At 34.1% G+C, this 26,014-nt stretch overlaps 1 protein-coding gene across 2 annotated transcripts; it reads right to left on the bottom strand.

The window, feature by feature from the left end:
* Positions 1-541: 541 nt before the first annotated feature.
* LOC115440942 (myosuppressin) lies at positions 542-24,421 on the bottom strand. Of its 2 annotated transcripts, none has more exons than XM_030165467.1 (3): positions 24,367-24,421; positions 1,564-1,757; positions 542-989 (listed from the first exon to the last, which is right to left on the bottom strand). In XM_030165467.1, exons 1-3 carry the CDS (start codon positions 24,375-24,377, stop codon positions 898-900), a joined length of 297 nt encoding a protein of 98 aa, XP_030021327.1. In that variant the 5' UTR covers positions 24,378-24,421; the 3' UTR covers positions 542-897. The 2 variants fall into 2 exon arrangements, with proteins under 2 accessions (XP_030021327.1, XP_030021328.1); XM_030165468.2 differs by lacking the exon at positions 24,367-24,421 and adding an exon at positions 8,981-9,138.
* Positions 24,422-26,014: the final 1,593 nt, after the last annotated feature.

Below are 26,014 nucleotides of genomic sequence, written 5' to 3'. Positions count from 1 at the left end.
TCGTTATGTAGGTTGTAGGTACTTCTCAAAATATTAGTCAAATTTTTACAAATTGAACAGAAACCTAGACCCATTTTATTATAGATACCAAAGCTTCTCTCTATTGAAATTTTCAAAGGATACATATTTAAAATTGATTTCGGCTTCAATTTTAAAATAATTAAATTATATGAACAAAAGCGGCGATAGCCTAGTAGTGGAACGGACTGCTGAGACGAATGTCCGCAGGTTCAAATGCCGAGGGCAAACAGGTCTGATTTTTCCAAAAAAAAATGATTATGTGTGTATTCTTTGTAAATTATCGCCTGCTTTAACGGTGAAGGAAAACATCGTGAGGAAACCTGCATACCTGCGAAGTTATCTATAGGAATTTCGAGGGTGTGTGAAGTCTACCAATCCGCACTAGGCCAGCGTGGTGGACTAAAGCTGAATCCCTCTCAGTAGTAGAGGAGGCCCGTGCTCAGCAGTGGGCAAGTATATAATACAGGGCTGATATTATTATTAATTATATGATAGAAAAATATAAGAGAAATATCTAAGCTTGTCACAAATATGTATTTATTTATTTAAAACATCATAATATTGTTAATACATATCAAATGAAACGCCACAAAAATGACAACAATTTTGTTAATTACACTTACACACTATAATACTTTAGCAATAAGTACATCGATTTATCTTAATTTGGAGAGAGAGGTTCGCACGTCCATCTTTTTCGGCGTTTTTAATATGACAATGCACAGGTGTTGAAACATACAGCCAAATGCACTTATTAATAAAGGAACTCTTCAAAAATGTTTTGGACGAAATAAATATTGTTATATATTTAAATTAATTTAATATGCAAATAATGTTAAGCCTCGTTGGTTCGGTTCGTAGGTTTCTAACAGATAATCAGCGGCGGCGGCCGAATCGGAGGAACGAGTGCACAACGTCTTGTCGCTTCATGCCGGAGTCCAGGAGTTGAGGGTAGTCACGTACTAAGGCTGGAAAATAAACAAATTTTATTCACTTGTCTAAACTACGTAGGGTAGAGTGTAATTATGGAAAATGGTGTAATGCTGGGGTCGTAGCCACGACGCCTGTCAACAATTATTTACAGTAATAGAAAAAAATGGCAATGGCATATCCAAGCGACAGCCTTAATGCTTATGTTATATTATTCTTATCCCACAAATATGAATAGATAAAAACATTGGAATCGTAGTTGTTCGTTGTGCTTTTCTTTGGTACACAGTATTAACTGGAAATACAACATTAAATTAAAACCATTACCCACGACGACGTATTTTAAGCGTGTGGAAGTAGTTGTATCATAAACTACAATGAGGTAGGTAAGTGATGTACTTAACTATTATAACCTCAAATTATGATCATATCCAGTATAAGCAATCATATTTTTCGCAAGGAGCCGATGTATTTGGAATACTGGCTCAGTTGTTAATCGTCTTACCAGCTAAAACAACACTTTAGCCGTCCTCGATGACTGTTTCAGTATTAACACTTTGATATGCCATAAAAAGTATACAATACAACTATGAACATGAAAATAGTCCTCACCTTGGTATTCGGGCACTTGTTCGCCAGCGGCCTCAGCGTACAGTTCGAGGAAGGTGTTCAGGGCTTGGCAGAAGCGTGCGGCGCGAGGGTCGTCTTCAGCAGCGCCTGCACAGAGCTGCGCCGGCGCACACACCACCACTGACACGAGCCAGCACATCACAACGCACACGAGCGCGAAGCGGCAGTGTTCTCCTCTGTAGAAGATATATATATATATTTTTTTAATTGATCCTTCTACACCGGGCTGTAAACGGAGACATTTCAACTGGTGAGAGAAGATTACCACTCGCCAGTTGATACAATTATGCCGGCCTGTTACAACCAAATATACACAGGCTGATCTCCGAACGCAACATAGTTACAGGGGCCACTATGGCAGGTTGTAGACCTTGTGTACGGTGGTCGATATCCGGGCGAGTACAAATATTCTACAATCAACAGCTAAGTAAGTAAATACTCAATAGTCACAATGTGTTCCCCGCTTAGTCCAGTGACAACGTATACGGGCTGTGAAACGGGAGGTTTTTAGTGCGAATCCTGATTCGGACAAAGTTTTGTGTAAGTTTTTGTAACATGATTTGCCCGGTACTCGAATTTTGCGTCTAATCGCGTATCCATTACAAATACGCGGCAAAACGTATTCATTTCAAATTTATTTGAGAAATTAATAATTGTTAATACCTACTTAAATCATCAGATAATCAAATGAAGAATTACACTTCAGTCCACACACGTTTCCACTAATACCTCGGTTAAAGATGTATTCATTAAGAGTTGATAGGTATATATTGAAAAAGTCCAATAGCGCTAGTAGATCCTTTTATATTAAAATCATATATTTATCATCCATTACCCCTTGACCCTAATCCCGAACCCGAGAACTAGTATTCTGTTACAAAGAAATATCCAAAGAGCGCTTGCCTTTACGCGCGCGTCGAATTTCACGCTAACAAGAGGAAAATAGCATCTTTGTCTCCTTACAACTGACGTATTGCATTTATTGTGGAAGGAAACTTTAAAATCCCGAGTGAAATGGATTTGTCTGTTCGATTTAATGGTAGAGTTCGGAGGCGGAATGTCGTTTTGAGATGGTTTTTATTTGATATGTGGTAGTAGAAAGTATGATAAATGCAAGCAGGTACTCTGGACTCTGGTAAAGTAAGCTCTGTCTTATTGACACTTAAAATACACAACACACAACAACATCACGCATTTTATCCCCGAAGGGGTATGCAGAGGCGCAACCATGGCACCCACTTTTCGCCAAGTGTGTTCCGTCCCATGATGTGATAGGGGGCGAGCCTATCGCCATATCGGGCACAAATTCCAGACTCCGGGCTGATACTGAGCAGAAAAACCCAAATATCACTTTGCCCGACCCGGGATTCGAACCCAGGACCTCAGAGCGCTGCCGTACCGCGCATGCAGTACAACTACGCCACCGAGGCAGTCACTTAAAATATCAACATGTTATTTATTATCCTATTATTTTGCTTAGTAGATGAGACTGGATTTTTTGGATATAGCATTAGACTCCTGTCATATTGTGCGACGGAACACCACATGGTGTAAAGTTGGTGTTTTAGTTGAACCTCTGCCTACCGTTTCGGCGATAAAGGGGTGAAGTGTGTTTGTTCTTTATTATGAGCTGCAATTAATGTATGTTTTAGGTTTTTGTTACTGTATCTTCCCACAATATTAGCCTCAACTAATCGAACCGTTTTAAAAACTATCCGTAAATGTTAACTAACTCAATCAAGTTCACTCATCAAACAAACTTGCAAAGCGACTACCTCACACTTTGATACAAAGAATTCCTAATATAGTTAGCACTGAGTGTTAATTTAAATAAATATTTCAAATGAGACAAAAGGATATTTCGAGCCACGCGTTCTAAGCCAGTTGTTGCTATTTATTTTAATGCACACAAGAAATATGGCTGAAATTAATTTGTCGCGAAAATAGCTGCGTCATCTCGTTTTAGAATATTTGTGGAAATAGTTTTGAATGCTAAGTGCAATGTGCTATAAAAGTCTGTTTTAGGAATAATTATTCAGGAATAATTACTAATAGAGGCGATTCTTTATATATCTTGCCAAGGAAATTGCGTATTTTGGACCTAATGGTTGCGAACATCGCCAGAATTATGTCGGCTTGTTTTACTGTAGCAACATATTCCATATTTCAAGAATTCCAAAAACATAGATATTATAACTTAAGTTTATGAATGAAATGAAATTAATAAAACATTTACAATAAAATATTGCTTATTTTTCTCATTAATCATAACTCAATACTGAGGCCCACAGGTAAACGAATATCTAATTCCACAAAAAAACAAGAGAGCACATTTTAAATTCCTTAAATGTGACCAAACCATAAAGTTTTATATCCAAAAGTGTAAATATAGAATATTATAAGATGGCAATCTAAAAATAATTCGAGTTGGTCTAATTTCTACAACCACTAGTGACTACTGGGTGATATAAATTCTCAGTAAACGTACTAAACAAGAGTGATTGGAATAAATCTAGTTAGACTTGCACAGACTGTTAAATTGTTAATTGACCGAGAATTGAACTCCAGGGCGCAGGCCTAGAGCGTTAACTATGAAGAGAGATAACAATTAAATTTTATTGATTTACTAGACATACGAAGTATGAATATTGTTATATTTATTATTCCTCTGAACAATATTTTAATTACTGGGCGTAACAACTATGTATCTATACGATTTCTCATGATTTGTAATAGATAGTTTTTGTTGACGTTGCTTCAATTTCTATACGTAACACTAATAAGAATTTATAACTGACCTATATAATATCTAAATAAAAACAAAACATTTCAAATACCCCACACAAAACAAACATGGCGTCGAACCGTTAAATTCAAATCCGCCTTCGTCCTTCGCAAACATTAAAAATATCAAAATAAAAAGCAAAATACGTGACAATCTCCACTGCGTGGAAAAGAGAGTACTGTATTTCGGGAAAGATTATATTTTATTGGCTAGCCGGGCGGACGATCGGTAATCTGCCGGCAAACAAGACGCGATGTTCACTAATCTTCTCCCAAGCTAGAGTACAATAAGTCAAACTTTACCGTTCGGACTATTTCGTGCTCAAATATATTATTTTTGACGCAAAAGGAATTGTTTGTAGATGTGATTACGCTGTTCTAGATTTTATATAACGATATAAACGTATATTTTTGTACCGATATCTGTGAAAGAGTAGACACATCCCGAATGCCTATGATTTATCGAACTTATCCTTCTGCTTTCATTTACCTTCTACTTGATAAAATTCTTAACACTGACAAACAACTAAACCAATTGTTATAGGAGCATGAAATTTTAGAAACCAACACCTTTTCAGCAGTCTTCACAACTAAGAAAGAAATTGTCGGAAATTCATATACTAATGGCGTTAAGGCCCATTTAGAGTATAAGGAACACATTGTATTTGCCTGACTTAGCGAAATCTAAGCTAGATCATATCGGTTTAAAGCACAACTGCCTACGCCAATGACACATAACAATTATTGCATTATTGATCCCTAACTACACACTGAATCTAAGAAATTCCCAATATCCAATATTTAAATACGCGTCAAATAACAAAAACCAATATCGTTACAAGTACACATTCCACTGATACGAAGGTCTCCCGAATTCCAGGGTTCTCTTTCATTCCACGAAAACATTTCCAATACATTGAATTAAAGAAAGAACAAGGTTTATTGACGCTAATACTACAACAGAAACATTAGGTGTCCCACGCGGCTTCGCATGAATGACCTTTTGCTGCCAAACGAAAATCTCCATATTTCAAATTCAATTATTTTTTATCCTATTGGCGTTTGGTAAATATTCTTCAAAATGAACCCAAGACAGGCGTTTAGATCTCAAGAACTCAGAAATACAATTTTTTTATTTTCTTTTAGGCATGGCATTTGTTATTAAAGTGTAAATCGAGTTCGGCAAAACTCATTATGCCGGAACAAAACGATATGGCTATGTCAAACAGGTTTGTCGAATTTTTAACAGCCATTCCTGGGCTGGTTTCGGGAAGTACGCCCTTACTGTTTGCTATCGAACTGTTTTCGCAAACAATTAAGATTATGAGTGCTGCTCACAAGTAATACCTACGAAAATCATTGTTGAAATTGCTGTTAATTAGAAATATTAATCTATTAAAGATCGCTGTTAGATCTCAAATAAAAACAATTTTGTCTTCCTGCACTTGCACAAAAAAGAAAATTTCAGAGCATCGGGGAGCTACTGTTTATATTGGAAAAAGCCCAAAATAAAGACGAGATCTTTTCGACTTCAAAAACCAACCATTAGTAAGGGAGTTGAAACAAATCAGTTACTGTTAATGACGCTATGCAATTTGATGGGAATTCCGACTTGAAATTAAACCTTGAGGTTAAAGTTTTGCTTTTTTATCTCTCCCCGACGTGCCAAGTGAAATTAAAAGTAAGCGAAATGCGAGGGAAAAATAATTTGAATTCAGATGGACGTCAACATTTTTATTTTAAAAGGAAAGGATAATTAATTATACAGCTTACGTCAAAAGTAAAAGAAAAATATAAATATCTGAAACTAAGTCGTAAGTGACGTATTGTTTAGTTTATGACTTAGTCAAAACATCGAATGGCCATCTCTACAAATATTGCAATGTTTAGGTAATACAGTTTTTGATCAATAATATAATCTTAATACTTAAAGGTAGGCTTGCGGATATTTATGAAAATCATAGAACAAATATATTCTTATGATTTATTACAAAATCCGATGTTTATGAAAATATAAAAACACATTTTTATAAATGATTATTCTTACTTATATCAAAATATTGCCAAAAATATAAACTGCATTTTACGATTTCCCCAAATCGCCTCAAAATATTTACCGAAAGTGCCGAAACTGTCCTCCTATGGGATTATTTAAATTTTACGATGAATCGAATTATGGTATTCTTCACACCGTAACGTATTTATGGTATTGACATTTTGTCATATATTCTTTTGCTTCAATTTCATTCGTGATTGTTACATTTTAGTTCGGTAAATATTTTGATGCTTATGAATGTCTTTCGGATAAAGTTACAAATGGGCTCATATTATGAACCCCAAAGATCTAGTAAGCTATTTCAGTGTATGAATTATAAAACAATTTTGTTCTATAACGATTCTATAATCAAGGTCCATGAAAACTCAAAACTCAGAACCTATAATAAAAAAAAAGTCTTTTTTGGCATTTCAAAAAAACCCTAAACTCTACTAACTCTATAGGGACTTACAGTCCTGGAAAAATATTTCCTATGACATACAGTTAACATAGCCTTTTCCAACCATCCTTCAAATCTTGGTAATGAACATTTTACGACGGATTTCAATAAACGATCTCAATCTTCTATCCGATTCTGAGAATAAACCAATCACAATCACTCATTTGAAATCATGTCAAAAATACTTTGTTCTGATTGGTATTACCGCGACCGAAAAAAGTGATTTGAATTGTTTGTTGACCGTTGGTTAATGGGTTTCATTTATCTTCCAGAATGTAGCTCGTCTGTTGCTACATACATACTGCACCATTTACTGTCAGGTCATATCAACTTCGTAATCTTGCATTTAATGTCGGAAATGTTTTATAAACGATGTCTATTTTTGGCGCATTATTATGGTTTACAAAGAAGGCATCTGTGTTTATAACTCAAACAGATCACGGCTGGTTCAAAGAAACCGGGATACGAGATACTGAAATAAGTTTCCTGGAATGATTTCTACAGGATAACACGCCTTTCGTCGCTTAGGTTTAAACAAAATATGCATCTAGATTATTTAGATATTCATAGTCCAATCTCCCTTGAATGTTGAATTTATATATAAGTAATTAAAATACGTGACGAGAAAGTGGTTAGTTTTGTAAACGTCTGGTCATAACCCTATTGCAATGAAGCCAGGATTATATTATATAATATATTTTATTATATAATAATTATCTGATTTAGAATTACAAAATATTACATGGCTCTTCATTGCGTGTATAATACTTTGAGTTATCAACACGGAAACCGGAACGTTGCAGTTAAAATATACTGCTTAGTTGAAGGAGTAGACAAGGAATCCAGACGATCTCGCATACTAGAGACCTACCACATATAATAGAGTATAAAGTACATTGCTAACTTGTTAATTGTAGTGTACATTACTTACTACGTAATATAAATGATAAAGTGATTGATAGGTGCAACGTAATATGTTTCGAAGATAATAATTCTGCCTTATGTTCCTCTAGCAATACGATGATAAAATCGCAGGACAATTTAATTGCATAAATGCTTAATGGCGCCAGTATGTTGGGGTATAGAAGTAAACCTTATTTTATCGGATTGTGTGCGGAGTATACCTCATACCTTAGGTATCAATTTAAGCAATATAAATAATTTGTTTTTGGCACCTGGGTCAGAAGGGGTTGTGGTAGAAAGATTTTAAATGCATAAAAAGTGATTAAACACCAATAAAAACATTTGTAACGACATTGTTGTAAAAATACGACGAGACTCTTTAAATAATGATTTAAAAAAGCTTGGTCTATAAATGCCAAACTAAAATATAAAGGCGGTAACATTTAACCATGTTTCTATTAGTTATGTCTTCGCCATCTTATCATACTCCTATGTGAGATACGCAACACATTTTTCAAGTATATTGCGGAATAATTTACTTTAATTTATATGACCGACCGCTTTCTGAACGTCAACCTCTTTTTAACGGATATTTGACAGGTTCGAAGTCAACAAACCTGTAATTCTATAAGATGGCACAGTCTTTTTCTTTCCTATAGCATTTAAAATAAGGCTGGTAATAAAACTGTCCTAGTGCTGGTCACTTCTTTTACTACGAAGAGGTTTAAGTCCTAGTCCACCACGCTGGCTTAGTGAGTAACGAATACCAAAAAGTAAGTACCTATATTTTGCACTTGACTAGGTTGTTATGTACCTTGTTTTGCATTTGCGTTTAAACTTTAATGCTGGTCCACATTTCCATATAAACACTTCTCAATCAAACACCATAGATCCGCCTCATAATTTACATACAATTACGGCATATTTTTGCTCGTTATGTAACAATATGTGGTTCGTATATATTTCAAATTAATTTTCTGTTAAATTATACATAAAACATTAACCAAGAGGTAACAACAATTTAGGCCGGTTTCGAAACCGAAACTTGCATTTCAAATATGTAGTATCACTAAGCATAGTTACGCGGCGCGTGTAGTTAGTGTGGTCGCGGGATCGATTTTTTTGCATGATGTATATATTGTTCCGGGTTCTTATATAGTCTCTAATCTAAACTTTTAAAATCAAAACTGTATTATATATTTTACAAAACAACTTACATGACATTCATCAATCCAAAAATGTGTCACAATTTTTTCCAAAGTCCACTCACATTTCATTTTTTGTACGTGAAATTAGTGTTGCGCTTGCACTTATCGAGAGTTGAATGACATGATGACGTGGATGCGTGCGCGCAACGCACCCGACGGGGACTGGAGGCTGGACGGGACACGCATTCAATTTATCTCTTGTCCCCAACGTAGATATGGACTGAGGATCGATAAATCATTCTGGACTTTAAGAACTCTATTATAAGTATATATACTTAAAATACTTGTTCGAATTAAGTAGGTTTAATACGTTTGCATTTATGTCGCAAATCAAAACCAACTATTAAAAAAAAGTCTGTAATCAGTTATAGATTTTAATAATAGTATTCTCATACGACACAGAGTTTCTTTCTTCTCGTAAAATTTTCTTTTATAACAACTTAGCAATTAGTTTTTTTTTTGTTAATAAGTGAAATAAAATTACAGTGAAAAGGTTTGAGTGTCTTTTAAGTTTAGATAACAAGAAATATTATATAAAGTTATGTTAATGAGTTTTATAATTAATAGACATTTTATATTTTGAATAAATTCTAGAACCTTCGAAGATTCTTTAGAAATTAATGGACTCGGAGGAAGATTTTCTATGAAAACCGTTAACTCTACAAAGAGCGTTCGTTACGTCAGGCAAAGGAAAAAAATGTTCCAATTTCGAAAAAATAAAGAAATATCGATGATTTTTTGTTTCATATCCATCACTAGAGCATGCGTACGTGCAAATTCGCACGCAAATGGTCTATTAAAACGCGGGCTAAATTCTATTTCGATGCGGAAAGCTACCCGAATACTAGTGGGTATTCAACTTTCAACCTTATTCCGTGCAATTAGGATCGTAATATAAAAACATATGAAGCGCATGTACCCATTGCCAAATCTGCAGGGTGCTCATATGAGTCCGCGGATCGTAGAAGGCATTATAAGTCTTGCATGTATGACTTAAAGCTCAAAATGCTATGACAAGTAATTTTAATATACAAAAACCACATTCTGAATTCAGCAAAAGTGTTAAGCCTCTTTTTTGAGCTTAAAAAACGTCGCAAATCCCTATAGGCTCATCGTTGCTTTCATTAAACGCTTATTACAACTGTTCCAGGGAAGTTCTGTTTTGTGTGACTGCCTCGGTGGCGCAGTTGTAATTGTACACAGTACGAGTAGGTACGCCTACCGAGCCGAGGTTCGGGGTACGAATCCTGAGTCGGACCAAAATAAAAATTACTATGAGAATAGAGGAACAGAGCATGCACATAGTATAAAAACTACGATAAAATCCAAAAATAGTTTCACTTTAATGTCAAAAATTGAACGTTAAGAAATACAAAATAATTGTCAACAATAGATTCGACCAAGAACATGTCCCATCTCTAAACGTCCCATAACAGTTTCTAATAAATCTATATCCTTCTAATAGCACCGTAAGGGCAGTCATCGGGCGAGTGAGTTAAATTAACGACAATTTTTCTGGCACGCTGTTAGTTAACAGCAAGCGGACACTCAGCGCTAATTATCAAATTGCAAGCCATTAGACAGCACTGTGAAATGTGATTACTGCTGATTTAATGGGTGCAATGTTTACTGGTGTTTTTAGATTGTGTTTTACACACTTAAGCCCCTGAAGAGATAGGGAGTGCAACTGCACTTGTCGTAGTGTTTTCCGTCCCATGATAAGGGCGGGCCTATTGCCATCATCATCATCATCAGCCCGTTGCAGCCCACTCCTGGATATAGGCCTCTCCCAATTGCTACAGAGTCCAGTCTTCTTTATGCATCCAGTCGCTGCTGGTCTAGTGCAAGTTGTCCCGCCAGATGGCGTCCCAAGCTACATTAAGATTAAATAAGTTCCTGGTGTTAAGATTTTTGGTATAAGAATGGTAGCTGTTTTCATTTCCAAGCCTATATTGTGCACATGGACTATATACCTGAATATAAAAACATATGTCTACCGCCATATCATGCGCGTTTTCAGACTCTGGGCTTATACTGGAAACCCAAAACTATTTTACCGGACCCAGAGATCCAAACTGAGATTTGAATATGGCAATCGTACCGAAATACAGCTACATAAGAAAGCGTTCTTTTTAAGTTCAGGACACTTTTTTAGTAGAAAATAAAATACCATTATTATCGATTGTACACTATTACGACCGCTTGGTATTCGAATTTCAACCCTACAAGCTCATTATCACATACTTAAATATAGTTCAACAAAGCATGCACCAACTACACTGCTGTTACCTGTTACCCTTTTGGGCTAACGCATACGTACAAGTTTTGGATGTTGATGACGTTTATCAAATTACGGTCATAGCCGCGCGATAAATTATGCAAATAGAGCTTGTCATGAATGTAATTATTTGGCTTCGATATAAAAGGTTATTATTAAATTCCGAAACTAAAGTTTAGAAACCTCTTGAAACCGCAAGTTTAGAGGGCGATTATTGGTGTAGTGATTTGTGAACGTACGGTTATAGGCCAAATTCTCTGCTGTTAAGTTTTTTAGTATAAGAATGGAAGCTATTTTAATATCTCAGCCTGTGTTGCAAGGAGGTTGTATGACTGAATATAAAAACATATTACTGTCTTCATGTCGTAGTTGTATTGCGGTGCGATTGCCATGCTGAGGTTTCAGGTTCCATTCTTTGCCGCGTAAAGTGGATATTGAGTATTTCTGCTCTCTTTTATATACACATACACACACTCATGTCTTTTATCTCCGAAGAGGTTAGCAGGGGCACGACTGGTGCAGTCACTTTCCTCAGTGTGCATTCCGTTACATTATGAAATAGGAGCCTATCACCATATCAGGCACAAATTTCAGATCTCAGGCTGCTATTGACTAGAAAAACCCAATATCACTTTTTCCCGACCCGGGGATCGAACCCAAGGCTTCACCACTGCAGTCATACCATGATACAATGACTACACCGAGGCAGTCATAATCTCTCTAACAGGGCTCGGTAAATTCCAGTAATCGCAATTCATGACTCCTAATACAGTATGCAATTCCTAGTCTTCACCTCTACCTACCCCCGCAAACCATAACGCCTTTTAATAACATACAGAATCGAATGTCCACCCACGAAACACAAACGAAGACAAACACCCTTATAAAAGGACAAATTAAAACTGATTGGTACAATATCCTCAAGCTAACGGTCCCTACACGGCAAACAACGCATCCCAGAGGATTGCCGGTTGATTTCTTTATATTTGTAATGTTTAGTGTTTGATTGCGAAACATAAAGAAATTATTTATGATTGTATGCTGCTTCTGCTGAAGAAAAGCGGTGATAGCCTAGTTGGGTGGGGAATGGAATGCCGAGACGAATGTCCGCAAAACCCAAGGGCACGCGCCTCTAACTTTTCTAAAATTATGTGTGTATTCTTAATGAATTAACGGTGAAGGAAAACATCGTGAGGAAACCTGCATATGTAGGTACTTAAGAAGTTCGCTATAGGAATTTGAGAGTTTGTGAAGTCTACCAATCCGCCCTAGGCCAGCGTTGGGGACTAAGGCCTAATCCCTCTCAGTGGTAGAGAAGGCCCTTGCTCATCAGTGGGACAATATATAATACAATGTTGATATTATTATTACTTATTATATGCTTTGAAGATAGTTTCAAGACACAAAATAAGTTTTTATTTATACGGGCCTTGTCAAGTGACTCCAGGTCTAATGGTAAATAGACTAGAGTCCAGAGTGTCGACTGACGAGAGCTGATTACCTCTCGCCAGTTATGATTATACAATCTTGTTTGAAACGGGATATACACAAGCTGATACTAGAGCACAAGCAGATACAAGCAGATACACGCAAAAAATAGTAATTTGTTTTAGGGTTTGGCAGAAATGCAACTATCACTCTATTAGTTTAATAAACTTTATTTTCAATTAAATAATGTCCAAGTCTTGTATAATGAATAATGTGAAATGTAAGCACATGTTTTCGAAATATTAAACTTAAAAATAACCTCACACTCCTCGACTTAAGGTCCATGTTAAATTAACCTTTTAATCCAGTTATTACAAGGATATGTTATGACCTTAAACCCTTCAAACGAACCTTTAACTACGGCCCCGAATTCCTTTCCACAAAGTTCCAAACGTTTCACAACTTGGTCAGAGAACTTTGTTACTTTAAAAAACAAAAATGCTCTTGCTTTTGCACAGCCATTCCAAATCTTATGTGGAACCCTCATAAGCATTACTATTATAGCGGCAGGCATATTAAAAATAATAAATTATTGCAATGTGTATCTAATATAATAGATTTAGTATTATTATAGTAAAAGTAAATAAAAGAATTTGTTCGAAATGCATGTCTCAATGCGAAAGTCAAAGATCGGATATAGATATTTCAAAATCAAAATGAATAAGTTCTAATTTGAATTAGCATTATATTTAATTATTTATTTTTTATATGGAGAAGTACATAGAGGGACTTAATTATAAAAGCATTTTTTAATTACCAGTCGACCAGTTGGTGCAGAGATACACAAGGTAGGTGCATCTACAAATACTGAGATAAATAATTTGATTGAAGGTATAGCATATAAGTATAATAAAAATAATATATAATATATTTCGGTTTGAATAATTATAAGTCTGATATTATATTTTACATTATGAAACTCAACAAAATATTTACGTCATATCTATAACTTCGAATTAAATATTCCAAGATATTATTTATATTAATAATCGTGTACTTCTGTCGATGAGAATATATATTATTACTCAATATACGAGATAGTCCCATCTCATTATTGTATAAGCAAGTCTTAGTAGTCTTCTATTGTAGTACACATTTAAATCCGACAGTGTTGACTTATTACTACTAATAAAACCGTTTGGGATGCGACGCAACGACGGACGATTTGTCGACATTTAACGGACAGGTGGACTTTTGTTTTATTTATTAAATCAGTCCTGTACCGCCGCTGAATGCTGAACAGTATATATTGGATTTAAATGTCATTTGGGTTTTAAATTGTCCTGCAATTTCGTGTATAGAGGGCGTAAACTTAATTTAATTTCGACATGTTATCCCAACCCAAAAACATGTGATATGCAGTCATTTTTTATTCGAAAACTTGATATTACAGTTTCATAATAAGTCCTGACTCTCAGATATATATTAAAAAAAAACAAACAATTTTGTGTCATTATAGGTAATGTCTTGACTCTTATATTTAAATTAAACTATTTTTCGCGGTTTATATATTTTAATTTTCTCTCGACGTTTCGAAGATTTTGCAGCCTTCGTGGTCACGGGGGGGGGGGGGACTGGCTGGCCACGAAGGCTGCAAAGTCTTCGAAACGTCGAGAGTAAATTAAAATATATAAACCGCGATAAAATCTGAAAAATTGTTTAATTTTAATGTCTAACAACGCGTAAACATAAAAAATTTCAAATATATATTATTAGAGGTACGTAATATGCATTGTACTTCAAGTTTCTCGTATCAATACTGTTTATGGAGTTGCTTAAGACAAGCGTTTAACTTGGTTATTAAAACTTATATACACATATTGGAACGAAATCGCATTTAACTTTATTGGTCACCAGGGTAATAAATGTCTTTAAACCAAAACGGATCCTTTACGTAAACGAAATGTCAGAATATAAAAATGTCTTTGATATGTTAAGTAGTTAACAATTTAATAACTAAGGCGTCGGCAATTACTGCAGAGTACACCTCGCAATTTACATATAAATAAAGATTAAAAATTAAAGTTACGCAATAGAGGTCATTTTAATTTTTTTATGTAGATTTTTGGTCATGTGTGCCATCAGACGGATTTATTCCAGTATTTAAAAATCCTCATTAACCTTTTTTGATACTTGCGTTATTATTAAGAATTTTATAAATGTTGAAACAAGTTCCATATATTTCAACTCAGATTTACGTTTTGGTTTCTTCATTCTACGCTACTATTAAAATTACAGAAGCTTAAATCAAAATTGAGCAGAGACGCGCACTGAAAACGCCATTTATCTAAATAAGGAATATGAGTAAAAGTATTAAAGCAAAGGCAACGTTTCATTTGAAGTGAAGTTATTTATTCCTCTATTCGTATTTAAACAAGCCTCAAAAGTTGCAAAACTAACTACACGTATTTCCCAAAAATAACGAATGCAAACAAATTTAATCTAATTACGTCCAACTGGGCCGCATTCAGTTGATTAGTGTGCACCAAAATTTGATTAGGAGTCAAAGCGCGTCCTCCGAAATGACAGGCGACGGACGGACCGCGCACATTATGCGGGGGCACGACTCACAGCCTGTTAATTACCAGTGTAATTAGTTTTACACCATTAATCTAAGCTAAAATGTTTTCCCACTGTAAATTGTTTTCTTATTTCACAAATTGCAGTCTGTAATATCTTTGTTGTATCAATCGCGCAATATTAGATTGAACGAGAAAAAGTGAAGATGTAGGTGGAAATGAATTGCTGTTCTGCGAGAAATCTTTTTATATAAAACTTTTTATATTTTGAATTAAGTTGTTGGAGAAACTGAATAATGTGGTTATTTGTTGTTTTTATCAAGAAAAAGTTTATATTTAGTTAGTAAAAATTGATGTAGTATAGTATAGAATCGATATACTAGCCGGTACGGGTCAGATCATAGTTTTTTCATTACTTATGTAATTATATACATATAGGCCTCCTTTTATCGTATTTTATACTTTAAACCACCGAAATAATCTCCTGCGCTATTTGTTCGGCGTTATTATACTCAAAGTAATTTAAGATGAAATGAAGTATGAACAAAACCAATATGGGTATTTCCTCGGGGATTGCACCTAAACGAACGATACGTAATATTTAATAAGTTTCGATTTTTCATTATTGAGGTTAGTATTGCTATGAGATTTATGGAGTAACATTTAATTAAAATAACTTTGACTACGAGTAAAGTGAGGCTTTGTTTAGTCATTTTCGAGATATATATATTAAAAGTAGGATTACAAAGATTAACAATGTATTTAAAAACGCATTAATGTAATATTTCATTAATGTTCATTCAAAGGGTATTTGGATGCCGCACGAGTTTCCCGTAATTAATTTTGACGAAACAGTTAGAAGGTACGTAATTAGGAAAAAAACGATTATAATTTTCGCTAGAATGACGATCTATATGTGCAGATGTACAGCTGATCACAGACATAGTCTGTTATATTGAGTAGTTCTTCTAGCTTACTACTCTCTCTATCAAACGCGGTAAGCAAACTTATCTTCTGTGTTCTAATGGAGAATTCTTAGGCTTGCAAATTTCTGCACGATGTTTTCTATCACCACATAACAACGGATGTCCACACTTAATAGACAGAAGTGCATCGTTTGTGTGATTAATTAGAATGTCTGAATTTCGAAATTCTCTGGTCGTTTCTAGACTATAACTGCCTTTCTCAATTTTTTATTGTAGTTTGAATTACTAAAACCAAACGTTTTAAATGTAATGAAAGCTATTGAATTTCCTAATAAGCAAGGCCCCAATCTTTACTAATTTCTGTACCACCATAATATATGTCGATATGACTCCGCAGAGTATATTTGGAACGAATTTTACTTACAATGAAAATGTAACTGCTTTCTAACGTTAATTAAGTTTTGTTCAGAATTAGAAAAGTAGGATATTGACACAATTATATGGTGGTATTTTCTAGTAGAAATGTTACTGATGCATCCTTCTAGCTGATAGACAGCAACCACTGTATATATCATGGTGAAAATGTCGCTATATTAGTTTGAGCTAGCGATTACTGTACCAGGTTTAGCCTGCAATTAGCATATATCCAGTTGTAGCATGCAATATTCCGTCGATCTTATATATGGTACCCATATTGGTCAAAGTTGTATTATTTGGACTACGCTGCAGTATGTAAAATAATTTTAAAAATTGCTATTTTATTACCACCAGTGACCCCCAAATATTTCGTCTAAATTCGTCCCTGTTTATTTACAAAGAAAATGTGTTCGAAACATTTGGTAATGCATTATAACTTCCAAAAAGGTACAGACGTTCGCAAATTGGTAAAGGGCGGGTATTTTTTAACGTAATATTACTAAAAGGGTTTATCGTAATGCAAGAGTAAAAATATTCCTTCTCTGTTTACTTTTTGTATGTTTTATCCAATTGTATCGTGATTCAGGAAATGTTATTAACCCTTAGACACATCTTTGCGGGTATTATGTCGAGTTCAAAATCTTATAAATTTTGATTGTGTGAACTTTATTCATTGGGACTTCACATATCCCACATTTGCTACTAGACTGAACACCAATGACCTATGATGCATCTCTTTTTAAACAACTTTGGTCTTTTTTCGTTCAACAAAACGCATACATATTAACTAAACTTCTTTAATTTTTTAATTGCTTTGAATGAAAAGACTAGCTTCCAGTTTGCCTGATAGTAAGCAATACGACCACCCCTAAAGCTTAGAAACACCATGGATTACAAAGTATTGTTTGGTATTCCATGACGCTCGCCATCTTGAGACATGAAAAGTTAAGTCTCATTATGTATAGTTACACTGGCTACAATTACAATCACAACCCAGTTTGTCATAAACTATATTATAAATAAATTATCACTCACGAAAAAAATATGAAGCTCAGTAAATTCGACATTTTTAATACAAAACATTGTAATAATTAAACGCGTTTGTTGAAAGGCTCATTAGCTGCATGTTTTTTGCAAATGACACGCGGTGACATGTCGCTTGTACAATGGACATAAAGGACAGCGCACATTATACAGAGCGTAATATTCGGCTACATCCATAGTTTTTTGATTTAATTGAATTTGCAAATGAGACTTTGGTGCTACAATTGATAGAGTTGGACGACTTTTAAACATCACATGGGTAATATATAAATATGCCACCAGGCATATGATGAAATTTTAAAAATATGTGTGTAATGTAATTGGAACTCAAAGCTACGGAAACCATGAGAATAATTTCTCTTACTGACTTTAGGTTATATGCGCAAAGATTCACCACTTGCTAGTTTTTGAATGATACAAAATTACTAGCTTTTATACGCGGCTTCGCTTGTGTGAAAGATTTTTTTCGGAGTAAAAGTCCTTTTATATATTTTATCGGGATAAAAGATTCTATGCCTTTCTAAAGGGCTCATACTACCACCATACCAAATTTCATCGAAATTGGTTCAGTGGTTCAGCCGTGGAAGCGTTAGAGACAAAAACTTACTTTCTAATTTATAAATATGGTTTTAAAAACTTACGAAAAAAAGTAAAATGACATAGCAATTCTGAAGAGATATTTATTTTAATTAGGCAACAGCTTTAGGCAAGCTTAGAAAGAAATTTCATAACTCTAGTAAAAATAATTACGTTTTATGTTTTACAGCGCCATTTTGGTTTAATGTTGACGATAATAACATTTAAACTTATGATTTACTTTTAACTACGTTTAGCTCGCGGGTCTGTCCTCTTAAAATGTGCAAAACTCGCGACTGGTTAGTCGATGTCGTTTAATTTTGATGTTTGTGATTCGTCGAGACTAATCCGTCAGTCACGTGTTAGTTTATCAACCAATCACAATAAAACGACACGGAGTCGTGTTTTTTTGTACATTCTAAGCACACTAGTCGCGTACAAACGTTTTTAAGAATAAAAGTTCCATATACTTCATATTAAGTAGTCTTTAACATGTAAATCCAGGACGCTATATACCGCATCAGTGGCGGAGGGTGGAATTTCCTAAAAGGGAACCCGAAACAACATGTAACTGTACTAAAAGTATAAATTTCGTCTGCCAATCGTAATGATTATTAGATTTTAAAGCCGACAAGAATCAGGTTATGTGGACTCTTCGCCACTGTACCACGTTCAAATCCATTCTGTGCTTTTTTCTCTATAACAGTATAAACTCGTAACCCGACCGTGTGACGTTATCTTTATAAAATTTGTGCGGAATGATGCAAATATGCAAATTTGTGTTGTCTTAAAGGTGACGCGGTGCGTTATGAATTGTAAAATAACGTGTTCCTGCAGTTTCTGTGTTTGCATTCAAACATCTTTTCAAAATATATAATTCAGACCATGTTTACACATGACTAATAAAGGATACGGGTCACTGGAACCAAGGTGCTTCCACCTGGTAAATCTAGAAAACGTTATGGAGGGTAGGACATCAACAGACCAGCATAATTGTGTCGATTGAGGAGGGATAATTATGTCACTATATTGACCCAAACCACTTACCATCAAGTGTAGTGGAGTAATTTACTGTGCCTACAAATTGTTTTTCACCTGTGTACATGATGAAGTAAATTAAATTGAATAGTTTTTACAGAGAATTGTTTAATTTCTTGAATTTCCCACCCGCCATAACCTGAGTGGCGAATACTCCTAACAAACACCACCTTTGATCTCTAAAAAGCAATTACAAGACCAACAACGGAGAAAAACGGATACAGACGACCTTTAAGGAACGGAATTCGGAATTATTTTTGGATCTATTATCTTCCGCAAATACATTTCAAATGGTGTTAGTATCAAGATTGTTTTTAACCTAAACCAGCCTAAATAAATATTTTAGGCCATTTTAAAAACTGAAGTCTCGCATCATTTTGACGAACAACTTAATAGGTCTTAAGACATATAAAATTACTTTTTATTCATATTTATTTTAGTCAACTTACATTTTTTTTTCAAATCTATCATTAGAAATTGTGGTAAAGTGTTTTTTCTAAGAAGACAAGTAAAATATGGCTTCCTACCTTGCGCTACTACATTATAGCCATAAGTTATAATATTTAATTCCAGTAATCGTAGTGTTAAGTCTTCTGGAAAACTTAATAAGTAATATTTATGAACGCACTATCATAACGCCCTAATATTATATTAAGAACTAATGCAACTCTCTATACCTGTCGAATCCATTATGTTATGAACAACTCCCGTATCGATGCCAAACTTCTACGGTTAAATGTTTCCATGCTCAAATTAAATTAACGGCACAATTTGCCGCTTAAAGCGGGTTACCAGCTCAAATTACAGCTGCCGAATAACTTTATACTGTGTTGTGAGGGTAATTTTCCCTTATTTAAGGAGTGTAAAGTAGTTATTTTACGTAATACGTTGTTAAAACAGGGGCGATAATGGTAACTTTAGATTCAGATTAACTGTAATATGTATTACTGTTTTTGTTTTTAGTTCCTTGGTAATGCAATTCTTAAGTTTACAGATGCGCCTTCTATCATCATGGGACGGATTTAAAGTCTGATTGTGTCTCTACCGAATCCTTTGAGTGTAAAATTGACACCGTATGTTTAATGATTAACCATCAGTAGTACTATTTGTTAATATAAAAAAAAACTCACGTTTTTAAAACGTGCAAAATAATCCATTCCAAGAGAGAGGTCCAATAGAATGTTGACTGAGGAGAGATGATTACCCCTGAACAGTCCACATAACTATGCCGGCCTGATAGAACCGGAACTACACAAGCTGTACCCGGAATGTGACACACTTATGTGGGTCACCATGGCGGGTTTAACATATTGTATACGTTGGTCGATACACAGCGGATATAAAATATATCCTATATAAAAATAAGAATATAATACTATAAGAAAATTCTAACGTCCCTAATCCCTCAACTTTACACTGAAACAAGAATAAAAACTATGCTTTTAAACACTAACTATTAGTCTTCCTTCAGCGCGGAAAAGAAAAACTTAACATTTTATAAATCTTGAAACTAAACAAGAGAAGTAAAAACATCTTACAGTGATATATTTGCCGCAACAGGTGGGTCGCCGGGAAACAAACCGCACGCTATGACAACTTGTGTTTAACCTTTATGAGAAACTTTAGCATATTTTGTAATCTACATGAAATTAGGGACGAATCGTTCTTGGAATATAAATTGCTACTAGTTTCGGGTCGTAAAAGTGACTTGATTTTGTAAATAAATGTGAAAATGTTAGCTGAAAATTAGTCCCGTGTTAAATACTATCCCACATGCCTCCTCTACTAAGGGTTGAGGCCTTGGTACACCAAGCCAACCTAACGTAATTTAAAACAATGCATCACATTAAAATTAAACTATTTTTCGGGTTTTATCGCGATTTAGCGATTTAATAAAAATAAAATAAAATAAAATAAAAATAAAAATGCTTTATTCATCACGTAGGCGAACATGGTTGCACTTATGATAAGTCAAGGTACATGAGAACATTTAATTATTACTTAATTAGATTAGCTTATATAAATAAAGACAATTTATATTGAAAATAAAATAAATGAAAAATATACCTAGTAAACAAAGAAGCCAGCTCGGGCTGGCAGGGAAGAAGAAATAAAATGATGTATATATGTATTTTGAATAAGCAATAAGGGAGAAACGCGTCGCGATCCTCACCGGTGAGGACAATAAAAGCCCTAACCTAGCTAACCTACCAGCCTTTCACTAACTACCTAAGCGATGACTACCCGAAGAAGAAAGGCAGAAAGAAACTCCGGGCTTTATTTTTTGTCATCAATTGTCCATTCTTTTATAATATTGTTATTAAATATATATATTTTTTTAATTAGTCTTTTCTATACAAAGTCTGATTAATTATATAAGCCAATACACGCACATCACCGTAAAAGTGCGGAGAAAATCCACATAAAAGTATTTAGCAATAACTAAAATTAACGAAAAAACAATAATACTAAAAATTTATAAAAACTATGAAACGGTGTACAGCGTGCATACGCCTACATTTACAAACATAATATTTTCATTTCATATTTGTCATAGATCTCGGTCAATATAATTTAGATTATAAATTTTAAGGCTGATGCAACAAAATGATCGGTCGGTCGTCTATTATACATTGATAATTCAATGAGTCAATATAAAATAAAATATGTCAAATATGTCACGGACATTTAAAACTGTTACCCAGTAATGTTTTAGTTTTCTCCCGACGTTTCGAAGACTGCAGCCTTCATGGTCACGAGGTGGACTAAGGTGTTATTCATCCGCAAAGTCAATGCAAACAATGCATCACATTCATTTTCTTTTTTTCATATTATGCAGATTTAGTTACCCTTTCACCCTATATGTCAGGGGAAAATTTTATAAAACTAAATGAAAGTACTCGGTACATATTTGTGAAAACAGTAGCAATATTATTAAGAGAAATATACAAATTACTGCATGCGGTACAGTTGCATTATTCTTGTCACTCTGAGACATCAAACGTTAAGTCTTACCTTGATAATCTGAGCGAAACATCTAGAACCATTTAGTAAAATTATCTCTAAAAACCATCCGACTAGTATTTTACAACCTCTCTATCTTTTAAAGTAAAGAAATGTAAAGAAAATATCTCTTTCATTAGATTTATAAAATGTTTAAAAGAAACCATATTTCCTCATAAAATAATGCCAGATAAATATTTTTAGGAAAGTAGTTAAAAGTTGTTTAAGAAGTTTGATACTGTTAGCCGTTTTAAGTAAAGTTAATGTCGTCTTTTGTGAACAAAACACTTTTTATTGTACGAGAGAAATGAACAGATAAAAAGCGATTTTGTGGATTTAGGGCGTTAACGCGGGACTACAACATGATCGCGTCTTGAAGTAAATTGACTAAACTTGACTTACATTCTTTCATTAAAATGGAAGTTTAAACAAAGTTTCGTGATGTATATAAAAATAAATAATTAATGATTTTATAAGAAATGTATTCTAATGACTGTATGTTGATGTATTTTTGGCATCGCAAAGCAATTGCGATGACTTCAATATTAATTATAATTCCTACAAACGTTAAAAATGCAGTCGATTTAAGATTGAGCAAAGGAAAAAATATATTGAGTAAAAGTGATCTACTCTTTATTTTTTACAGACTACAATACTAGTTTTAATTATAAATACGAGCATTATTATAATAATGAAAAATACTTCAGACTACAAATAATATAATTAATTATCTTATGATAACAATTTAAAGATAATTACGTTAACAAAGCATCATGAGCAAACGCCGTAACACTAGAGTTGAGATATCTAAGATCTTGTTTGCTTATTAATTTATTAAAGCTAACTATCCTATTTTGCTGTAATAGTATACACGAGATTTAATCCAAGTTATTCCAGTGCCAGCTCCTTTAAGCCAAGTACCACTACTTTAAATATAGTAATTTTAATTATCGCGTTAGGTTCATGTTCTGTGAGCAGGAAGACAGTTGAGCGAAGCGTAGGACAATTCAATTTTGGAGTTGAAATATTTTTATTAACTTGATGTTTGGGAAGTTTAATCTGAACGTAGCAGTTTGATTCCAGCGTAATTAGTAGCTTTACACAGTAATTTCTCTTTAATTGTTTACACTATTCAATGCTGGCTATGGTTAAATTCGCGGTTAATTTAACAATCTAGATATCTACGTCAAATTGGCATTGTATTGAAAGCCAGCGCTGCGGTACTGAATAGGTGGTATGCAGCAGAATGGGAAACCTTTGGTGCAATCATTGTTTATATGTTAACAATATAGGATTTGATGTCTTATTGGTTTCTATATGCTTTATTGTTTCAATAATAAACTTGTTGTCTATCTATCAAAAAAGGGGTTGTACACAGTTTACGTAAAAACTTTTTATGATGAATCCTTTTTCGAAACTTTTTGCTTGTGTCGAATTATTATTGTTTTTTTTTTTCATCTTTTTTATTAAATATATTTTATATGATATTCGATAAATTATACAAATATATTGTCAATAAAATATTTTGTACTAGTTCGAGAGGATTGAATGCTAAAAATTAAAGAAAACGCATTTTTTACTTCTTAAAAACATCTGCTTTCCGAAAATATTAAAAATGCAACTAAACGTAAGTTTCAATTCGAAACTGTTTTCTTTTTTAATGCTATTGTATAAAAGGAATCCTTTTTAACTTTTGAATCTTAAAAGTGCTGTTGATGAAAAATTCTTTGACGCCTTTGATGTTAAGCTGTTTTTCTTTTTGTTTTAACTCGAATGGTGTAGAGAACCGAAACGTATTTCAATTTTGTTTTGTGAGAACGGTGTCTAATTGTAATAGATTTTAGGATGTGAAGATTCGCAAGTCTCTCGCAGATGAATAATATTGTTATTTTTGAAAAATTGTTATTGTATAATTATTATTTATATGTAAACGAGATATATGAATATTTTATATAAATTTTATGTGACTTGTACAATTGTTTGGCTATTAAATATTTTGGAAAAGTTAGAAACATACTATAATTTATTTAAACCAGTATTTTCTATATCTGAAATTTTAACAGAAAAATATTTTATCCGTAAAATAAAATAATCTCTACAACTCACCGGAAAGCCATTGCTACGATGATGATGCTACGACTGCGACGAGTGTTGCTACGAATGTGCCGTCGTAGCCGCGTAGCACGCTTTATATCTGAAGGCGGCTACGCCCCGCCCCCCCAGGGCCCGCCCATGCATGCACCCCCATCAACATTACGCACTGATTGATATTAATTGTTACATTTTGTGTAAACACCTGAAACTTGACGCGGGAGATTTTTTTACTTTTCAACTTTCCTTGACTTTAAGCTCTGCAGGCTGTAAATTTATTATCTCTTCCGTTTAATGTTGTATTCTTTACGTTAAGTTTATTTTGTGCTACATTTTGCCTAAAAATAGAATGAACAATATATTATTTCATTTTTAATTTAGAAGCCAAATACACAAATGGTAAATTGAAATAATGATTTAAATATTTAGTAATTATGAAAGCCATATTCGCAAGGGACTTGTATGGTTATGGGCCAAACACACGTCGACGAAGACCGATTTAGACTTTTTCAATTAGATTTCATTTTCTATAGCTGACCAATATTTAAAGTTTTAGTTTACACACATATAACATTTCGTAATAAATTTAAAGAGAAATTCAATTAATTAAACCAGGCATAACTTCAAAACGAAACATTATCATTATCAGCCTTCAAGTCCCCTATTAAACACAGACCTACCCTAAGGATTTTTAAACAGGTTCCTTCGTCTGTCCACTTTGTAGGTAGACGACCATCACTACTACTATACTTGCTAGTAGTCTCCATACAAGAACTCACCTGTTGCTAGTTCTATGAGCTATGTGCCTCGTCCACTTCCACTTTAGTTTCCTAAGTAAACGACAAAATTAAAAGACTCGTGCTGTATTTTTAAACCACGGCATTAAACTGCACTAGTCCTCCTATAATACGTACAGCGTAGTCATAAACATTAAAACCAGTGACGAAGAGTTCAGAGTTCAGTAAAATCTAATTATAATTAGAATGATTTACAGTCCATATAAACTATTTGTTCAACATCTGAACTAAAATGGCAACCACTGTTATAACCTATTTATTCACTTGAATAACAAATAATTTTACTTATTTGACTAATATTTTTTATTCAAATCCAAGTTTACACCTAGACTCGAGTTCTTATATCATAAGCGCCACTCTGTACACAAGCTGTCAAATTTGACTATACTAAAGTCAGTTTGAATGGATTGCAGTTTAATTCAGTTGAACACAGTGAATGTTCGGAACGCCAAATCTAGTACATGGTACATGTATATGTATGGTCGGGACATTTCACCCTTCGCCACGGTTATAAACTAATGACGGATGTCTCTTATATCAGTTTAAAGATACTCAGGAATTATTCCCCCAAACAGCAATATCACTCAAAGGCCAGCGTGTAATAATCAAAAATTAATTCGAAACCACACAACAGTTAGGGTGTGTTCATAATAAACTACATTCAATTATGAAGGGGGATTAATACTGCTCCTGTAATGGCAGTGTGTTTGAACGTGAATGTTAGGCAATTTTTATGGGATTTTTAACCTGATTTGCCGGACTGGAGTCTGCAGAGAAGGTATATGGGCCAGTGGTCGGTCGTAGAACCTTAAAATGAATCCCCTCGACTTTATAGCGTTAGAGGAAGAAGTCTTTAGTGTTGCTTA

The sequence above is a fragment of the Manduca sexta genome, chromosome 6 (genome assembly GCF_014839805.1).
Source record: "Manduca sexta isolate Smith_Timp_Sample1 chromosome 6, JHU_Msex_v1.0, whole genome shotgun sequence".
NCBI lineage: Eukaryota > Metazoa > Arthropoda > Insecta > Lepidoptera > Sphingidae > Manduca > Manduca sexta.
Note: the sequence above shows the minus strand (reverse complement) of the source record. Positions and strands in the feature narration are given on the sequence as shown.

Bases quoted from the DNA above. Each gene is read 5' to 3' on its own strand.
- LOC115440942 (XM_030165467.1), bottom strand. The intron at 990-1,563 runs GTGAGGACTATT...TTTATTTTCCAG, and splicing joins ACAAGTGCCCGAATACCAAG to CCTTAGTACGTGACTACCCT.